Below are 8,617 nucleotides of genomic sequence, written 5' to 3'. Positions count from 1 at the left end.
AGGTTATCTCAAAGACTCGTCTCTGTCATGCGTGTCTCGCTGAAACACGGCCCTTTAATGAATATTCAATATTCCCCTTAAACCAATTTAAACAATCTACAAAACTTTGATCATTTGTTCCATAATATGCATGTTTAATGCTTAAACACTGGCTTTAAAGCCACTTTACATGAGGATTATTGGTCAAACCTGCTCAGTTTTGGGGTAAATACATGAGCACGAGGCACATACCCCTCCGGAATTACACGTGCGAATGAATAGTCAGGTAATGTAGTGACCCTGTTTTTATCCGTGTGTTTGAATTCACCTCCGCTTCCCAGAACGCCGGTCGCTGTCCAGAGTTCTGAACATCTCGCTTGCACTGCAGCCCCGAAAGCGCGACAGCAGACTCGCTAACGAACCCCTATTTAAAGGTGAATCGTGATATATGTAATTCACACAGTAGGTACAGTAAACACACAGGCCGATTCACTGGGGGAACACATGGTTTAAAAAGAATAGGTTTGTGCTCGTTTAGCGCCAGATGCATTGCGGAGATGACTCTGAAACGTGGCGTGTCTTGTGCTATTAAAATATTATATAAAATATTATATTCAATTCCAAAACTGTATCACTGTACAGAAACGACATTTAGCAATCATGTCAGTTTTATTATAACCTTGCTTACATATTGTAAAAACATCTTACAATTGTCAAAAAGCAATTTAAATGTAAAGTGTATAACTAGTTGATGTGTTTAGCACGTTGTATAAGATTTGAGCTTAATTCGTAAATTTTTTATTTAGTGTACACAGTTCAGTTACAGTCCCTGGAAACTCAGATGGAAACCCAAATACAGCTTGCCAGATTTATGAAGTGTTTGCTGCACCTTGAAAATGAGTAGACTCTTGTAGTTTCGGTGTCGCTTCTTATCCGGACGACTGAACTCTCAGTACTTTCTCACATGTAGGACTACATCAATAAAGCCACTCGGCTTCTCCTCGCCGACTCACCCTGGCAAAACTCATTCCAAGAATTCTCACATAGTTTGTCCATATCGGCTCTGACAGAAAGCGTCCGCCGCCGACTGAGATTAACACGAACCACGTGACGCAGACACTGCTACAAATTCATTTTAAACACGGTTCAGGTTTGAGCCTAACCCATCCCCGATGACGTAACCCAAGTAAAATCCGAGTATGAGTCTCGGGTTCAGAGTACGAACATGATTTCCAGTATGAGTAATGGGCTCTCTGCACACCCCTAATAAACACACACACACACACACACACACACACACACACACACACACACACACACTGTTTAATTGATGCTGTTTAAATGATGTATTTATTTATTTGCAAGGCCATTATAGAGAAGCAGTTGGCGAAATGTCACAATAATTCGAGCAGGCAAAACATAAGGATTGTAGATACGTGGGTAAGAAAACAGCTCTGGCTTCTATTACATTTCATGCGAAATTCAAAGCTGCAGACAATGGCCACCGTTTTATTCATGTCCGTGGATATGTGATGGCACCTTCAGGACATACATTTGTATCCCCTGTTCCACAGTTTACCGGTTTCAGATTCTGATTCAAACAAATGATGATCTCTGACAAGTAATATTTATTGCCCTGAAATTAAACAAGGGATTAGATGTGTCAAAATATACACGCAATGTACTATATAATTCAAATTCTCAGTAAATTGTAACTCAAGAACAAGCTTACCATTCTTCTGCAATTGACAATAGGTCTGACATAAGGTTTGTCAGCAAGAAAGACATCTCTTATCTGTAAGACAAATTCAGTTCTGTTTAAGGTATGAGGCCACAGACAAACCTTGATGCAGTCTTTGTATAGTCAGGCTAGGAACAGTGTGACAAACAGCGAATGAATCTGAATGAACAATCTCCCTCTCGACCTGTGACAGCACTGTACAGCAGGAATTGCGTGCCCCGTACTGAATGTTTCAGCAGTTCATTCCGGGGGCAGTCGGAAGTCGGCCATTCAGGAAAGGGATGGCGTCACGGTACCAGGAGTCCCCGCCCTAGTACGGTAAGCAAAGTTTCATTCATGAATTGGAGGAGACGTGATTGAACTAGCTATCGGAGGGGGCGGGGCTGAGGATACTTTAGGGGGACGTGACGCCATAATCGGCTCCTTTGTTGTGGTTGATGGGAGGAAATGGGGACTGTTTGGAGCGAGAGTTAAGTGTTTTTGTTTGTTTTGCAACCGTATGTCTTTTGTCATTGCCAGAATAATTAAGCACGGATCTGGGAGCTGCAGCCTGGGGCCAGCGATTCACCCGGACTTCACTGCACCTGCATTTAACCAGCATCACTGTAAACTCCTTTTTTTAACTAGAAGGTTTCCAAGACATGACAAAGCATGCCAGTGTTATCGCAATATGCTTATGCTCACATTGCCTGGGTGGGGTTTATTGTAGGATGTAACAGTCTTTTGTACAACACTAGAAAGGTAAGCATCTCGGGTAGCTGAGCAAGAGTCCACAACTCCAGTCCTTCAGGGCCATTTCATATCAGGTTTTAAAGGCTATCAATGCAATTACTAAGGGGACTTGCAAAGCTGTTCTCTGATTGCTCACTTCCCCATTTATCATGCAAAAAATAGGATTCAGTCCAATTTATTTCACGTCGCCTGGGGAACTTGTGGAAGATGCTTATCAGAAGTATAGGTCTATTTTGTCACATAGCTGCACAAATTCGCTTGTCTGGTGTGTAGCGGCTTTAACCAGCAGGAGTGCCAGAGTCAATGCAACGCTTCTGCCGGAATCCCCAGCGAAGACCGCCGACTTCACACAGCCTGGAACCTGCACTCCCCTGATTGTGTGACTCCCCCTGCACACCACGCGGCCGTGCCTTTACCAGGGGAGACCCTCGGGGACCCCTGCACTCCCCTGACTGTGTGACTCCCCCTGCACACCACGCGGCCGTGCCTTTACCAGGGGAGACCCTTGGGGACCCCTGCACTCCCCTGACTGTGTGACTCATCCTGGATTTACAGAAACAGTAACATTGTGAAAGGGGTCTGACATAAGAGAAAACTACCTGACAGGTCAAGAGTAAGGCAGCTTGAAACAGATTCTCCTTCACTGATTAATGTGGGTGTGAGTTTGATTCCTTAACAATATCCAAACAGATAATGTTTCATAGAACATCAATTTGGAATGATTTACAGTAATATACAAATGGGTTATAATGTCTGATATGCTTACCTGATGTGTTTGGTAAGTAGTAGTATCATTTGGTTCAATACCCTTGGAAGCCAAATGTCTATAAGAAACCAAAGTTATATAAAAATGAATGCAAAAAAACAAATTACGTACATACCTAACTTTAAGAAAAATGTTTATTATAAATTGTCATTCATAAACTGATGATTGTTTAAGGTTAGTATATTAGTTTCAATCATATGCACTCATTTGGGAGAATATTGAAATGTCTATTTTCAAAACTTCACATTATTCGAATCGCCCCTTTTTACATTCAAAAGAAAAAGAGCATGCAACAGAAATCTGTAGCAAAAAAATAATTCCATGAATATTCCCTTCCCTTCAAAAGTGCTGTTTTGAAATAAACACATGCCACAGCAAACATGATTTCCAATTGTTTTGCATGTGAGCCAGTTTTACTAACTCTACTGGCCCAGCTGAGTTTCAATATTCCACCCAAAAAGAGGAGCAGAAGAGTCTGTTTAGATCCTTTATTATTCATCTAGTTCAGGGGGTTGAAAAAGGAGGAGACGTTAACAGTGTCAGGTCTAACCATGGGGCTCGGGTTAGACTACAACGTGGGGTTCTGTCTCTTACTACAGGATGATAGAAGGAAGCAGAGCTTTCAAATTACTTTGTACCATTTGTATCAAATGGCTTAACAGGTATGTGGCAATGTGCCCTGCCTCTGTGTGTATTTTTGTGTTTTATGTTGTATGTTGCGTGTGTTAATGTTGGTGTATAGATATGGCTGCACGGGATATAAATGGGTGTGTGCAGCACGAGTTATTTAAAATGTATAATTGTATTTAGGCACGGGATTGCACTTCACTTCACGTGCATTTAAAGTATTTAATATGTGAGCACAGGGTTGCACAGAATTAGTTCACATGCTGGGATTCAAGTGAATAATTAATTAGTAATTGAATCCTGGCACAGCAGTATATATAGATGCATGTTTCACTCACTCGGGGTTGTGTGTTCGGTGAGTGGAGAACGGGTGTGGAGAGGAGAGAATTTCAAAAACTAAAACTAAGGAGAAAGTAAATTTAAGTTTCTTTGACTCATCGTGTTTGTTTGTCTGTCCGTCCACTGTTTGTTTAAGTGTTATTCGATTTTGTTTGTCTATTTATTTTGGCCTCAAGTGCCATGTCCTGTTTTCTGTTTAAAACCTTTTGTTTGTTTATTAAAACACTGAGCGCTGCTGAGTCTCAGATTCACTCATCACTACTGCCTCTGTGTATGATTCTTTCTGGTCTGACGTCTGACCAGTGTTGGGAAACCCTGCACTAGAGCACGCTAGCATATGGAGTTTTACGGAGATTAAAATAAGTTTTAAAATAAGTTTAAGGGATTTGCTTTAATATCAGGATAAGATTTGTTTAATACACCTTTCCTTAGGGACTGTATTAAATAATGTACGTAATTAAAAAAAATAATAATAATTTTGATTGACAATGAGGCTGGTAATGCTTACAATTGTTATTGTTTATAACATGTAATTTTTCATAATTAATCATATTTTAAAAATTAAGTAGAAGATGCTTGTGGTAAAATCTGAAGAAATAAATAATAAAAATGTATTTACTATGGCAAATATTTGGATATTTTCCCTGGTTACCCCATTCCTACCTAAACAAAAAAAAAACTGGGTCATTGGTGCAATATATGGGTAACCTCCTTCATCACTTTTGGAAATTGAGCTCCAATGTAGCCTGTTTAAACACAAAGTGTAACTTTAGACTTCTAACCCAAAGTTTGTTCTTGGAAAGACTGTCAATGACATCACTGAAATGATTTTGCTTGGACAACCAACCTGAGAAGATTTGCTCCGCGGTAAAGTTCCAAAGCTTTCTGAAAGTAAATCTTTGGCTCATCAGATCCAATGAAGTCTTTGGCACAATACCCGTGTTTCGTCCATTCATGTTTCCTAGGATCACATCATTATAACAATCAGTTTGTATTGTAGTTTCCAGTTCATTACAATCAGTTCATTTACAACAGAAGTACACTTAGTGAAGGCTCATTTGTTTTGGTTAATGTTATATTGTCAGTATGGTAACATCACACTCATAAACACAATGCAGGCTTGTTGTGTGATGCGTTTGGTCTTGGACTGTGCATTTTACAAAACTACACCATTAAACAGAAAGCAACAGTATGCCCCTTGCATTTCTGAGTGTTTTTAGAATCACATTTGAAACCACCTACTTGTACTTAAACCACCTCAAGAGGGAGGTGGATTTTGAGACCCCGCTTACCAGAATGTCGTTGTTTCAGTTATGTAAGTATTTTGATCAGCTATGCCCAAGAATGTCCATTCTGTCCTCATGATGTTCTCATAATTCTGGAATATGTAATGAAACAGAAGTGAAGGAGTATTTAATACCAAGTTACTTGGCAGGGTGTGTATAGGCCCTGGATGATAGCCACCATTTGAATTATATGCCAAAGATGGGAACCTCAAAGTTCTTGGGTTCTATTAAAGTTGAATTCTAATGAGAGCTGCACAGGATTTCTAGGGTTCCACTGGTTAATAGGTTCCAGTCTTAACCTTGAATGCTTGACAACATTCATAAACAAGCTTCTTTCAAGCTCAATGACAGACTATGAGCATTCGAGCTGGAGTTAAATAAACAGACACCAAACACCTTCACCCCTCTTTTCCACGGCAGTGTTTTACACAATATGGGATCATTAGGAATGGATTCCAGGGACTTGATATTGATTGCATTTCTCACTGCAGACCACATAGATCTGACAAATATCAGTTCTCATCTCAACAGCAACTGTTTCTTCCTCGTTACATTACTCAGGCAAACAGAGGTGAATTTAAGTTAGGTTACTGAAATAAATTATTCGATTAACCCAAGTCACTTAGTATTTGCATTTTGTAAAGAATAATAATTTTAAAAAAGATTTTAAAGAGCTAGAGAAATCATTTTAAACAGCTTCTTTTCTATACCGGTATTCTATTTTGGAAATTCTCACACGCAAGTGGAACACAGAAGTTTTGCCTCCTGGGAGAAACATTTTCAAAAAAGGAAAGAATTAAATAAAAATGTGTATAATTAAAAATAATAATAGGAAAAAAAATATCAAAAATATACTCTGCTTCCTAGCTGGAGCTCTGGGTATTGCCTGACATGTATTTATCTAACTTGAAAAATAGAATGATTGACTACAGAAGAAAATGTAGTCCTCACCTCAAATCTATTGAAGAAGTCTCCTGGCAATGGAACTGGATCAATTACTTTCACGTTATCAGGCCTGTTGAAATAACAAGTTAGAAAAGCACAATTAGGACAACAGGAAATGAACAAAAAACATTTAAGAACAAGAGAGGATCGGTTCGTCCGGTTCTTAGCAGCTGATTGATCTGTGGAGACTCTCAGCCCAGGGTTTATACAAGCACAGACTGACATAGAGGTAGTTGAACTCAGTGAATGCAAAACCTTCTGAATAAAATAGGACTTTCTGTTACTTAGTTTTAAGAGAGGAGCGACTAAGAAGGTTATCATAAGTAGATCCCAATTCCACTCATCAATACAACCCCACAATATTATATATATATATATATATATATATACACACAGACGTGCTCAAATTTGTTGGTACCCCTCCACAAAAAACGAAGAATGCACAATTTTCTCTGAAATAACTTGAAACTGACAAAAGTAATTGGCATCCACCATTGTTTATTCCATATTTAATAGAAATCAGACTTTGCTTTTGATTTTTTATTCAACATAATATTGTAAATAAGAAAACAAATGAAAATGGCATGGACAAAAATGATGGGACCGCTAACCTAATATTTTGTTGCACAACCTTTAGAGGCAATCACTGCAATCAGACGTTTTCTGTCGCTCTCAATGAGACTTCTGCACCTGTTAACAGGTAGTTTGGCCCACTCTTCCTGAGCAAACTGCTCCAGCTGTCTCAGGTTTGATGGGTGCCTTCTCCAGACTGCAAGTTTCAGCTCTTTCCGTAGATGTTCGATAGGATTCAGATCAGGACTCATAGAAGGCCACTTCAGAATAGTCCAATGTTTTGTTCTTATCCATTCTTGGATGCTTTTAGCTGTGTGTTTTGGGTCATTATCCTGTTGGAGGACCCATGACCTGCGACTGAGACAGAGCTTTCTGACACTGGGCAGTACGTTTCGCTTCAGAATGCCTTGATAGTCTTGAGATTTCATTGTGCCCTGCACAGATTCAAGGCACCCTGTGCCAGGCGCAGCAAAGCAGCCCCAAAACATAACCGAGCCTCCTCCATGTTTCACTGTAGGTATGGTGTTCTTTTCTTTGAAAGCTTCATTTTTTCATCTGTGAACATAGAGCTGATGTGACTTGCCAAAAAGCTCGAGTTTTGACTCATCTGTCCAAAGGACGTTCTCCCAGAAGGATTGTGGCTTGTCAATATGCATTTTAGCAAATTCCAGTCTGGCTTTTTTATGTTTTTCTGTCAAAAGTGGAGTCCTCCTGGGTCTTCTTCCATGGAGCCCACTTTCGCTCAAAAAGCGACGGATGGTGCATTCAGAAACTGACGTACCTTCACCTTGGAGTTCAGCTTGTATCTCTTTGGCAGTTATCCTTGGTTCTTTTTCTACCATTCGCACTATCCTTCTGTTCACTCTGGGGTCAATTTTCCTCTTGCGGTCGCGCCCAGGGAGGTTGACTACAGTTCCATGGACCTTAAACTTCTTAATAATATTTGCAACTGTTGTCACAGGAACATCATGCTGCTTGGAGATGGTCTTGTAGCCTTTACCTTTACCATGCTTGTCTATTATTTTCTTTCTGATCTCCTCAGGCAACCCTCTCCTTTGCTTTCTCTGGTCCATGTTCAGTGTGGTGCACACAATGATACCAAACAGCACAGTGACTACTTTTCTCCATTTAAATAGGCTGAATGACTGATTACAAGATTGGAGACATGTGTGATACTAATTAAAGAAACTAATTAGTTTGAAATATCACTATAATCCAATTATTTATTATCTTTTCTAAGGGGTACCAACAAATGTGTCCAGGCCATTTTAGAATATCTTTGTAGAATAAGCAATAATTCATCTCTTTTCACAGCTTCTTTGCTTTATTCTATGACATACCAAAGGCATGCAAGTATACATGATAAAATAGCTTTTAAGTTCATCACTTTTCAGGAGGAATGAAGCATTATTTCAATGAGCTGTAAGGGTACCAACAAATTTGAGCACGTCTGTATATATTATGCTTCTTACCACAGTCCATGAAGAGTCCATTGCTCCAAGTTGCATGCTGGATTGCCTATCAGATTCTAGAAGAGTAAAATAATGAAGTTATTACTGTGAACTGTTTAGCATGAACATTATTGGAGGTAACAAAAAACTGTGAATAAGGAATTACTGACCGAGGCTT

General features: G+C 39.5%; 1 protein-coding gene across 1 annotated transcript in view; it reads right to left on the bottom strand.

The window, feature by feature from the left end:
• Positions 1-1,310: 1,310 nt before the first annotated feature.
• LOC117409773 (ribonuclease T2-like) overlaps positions 1,311-8,617 on the bottom strand; it is a 7,634-nt gene continuing 327 nt past the window's right edge. Inside the window, exons 2-9 of the mRNA XM_059006824.1 lie at positions 8,610-8,617; positions 8,461-8,516; positions 6,422-6,485; positions 5,477-5,562; positions 5,032-5,145; positions 3,219-3,276; positions 1,712-1,774; positions 1,311-1,615 (exon numbers count right to left, since the gene is read on the bottom strand). The exon at positions 8,610-8,617 is cut by the window's right edge and continues 50 nt beyond it. Of these exons, the coding sequence (XP_058862807.1) occupies positions 1,493-1,615; positions 1,712-1,774; positions 3,219-3,276; positions 5,032-5,145; positions 5,477-5,562; positions 6,422-6,485; positions 8,461-8,516; positions 8,610-8,617 (572 nt within the window). The 3' untranslated portion in view covers positions 1,311-1,492. The remainder of the gene's footprint in view (positions 1,616-1,711; positions 1,775-3,218; positions 3,277-5,031; positions 5,146-5,476; positions 5,563-6,421; positions 6,486-8,460; positions 8,517-8,609) is intronic.

Source organism: Acipenser ruthenus, chromosome 34 (assembly GCF_902713425.1).
Source record: "Acipenser ruthenus chromosome 34, fAciRut3.2 maternal haplotype, whole genome shotgun sequence".
NCBI lineage: Eukaryota > Metazoa > Chordata > Actinopteri > Acipenseriformes > Acipenseridae > Acipenser > Acipenser ruthenus.
Note: the sequence above shows the minus strand (reverse complement) of the source record. Positions and strands in the feature narration are given on the sequence as shown.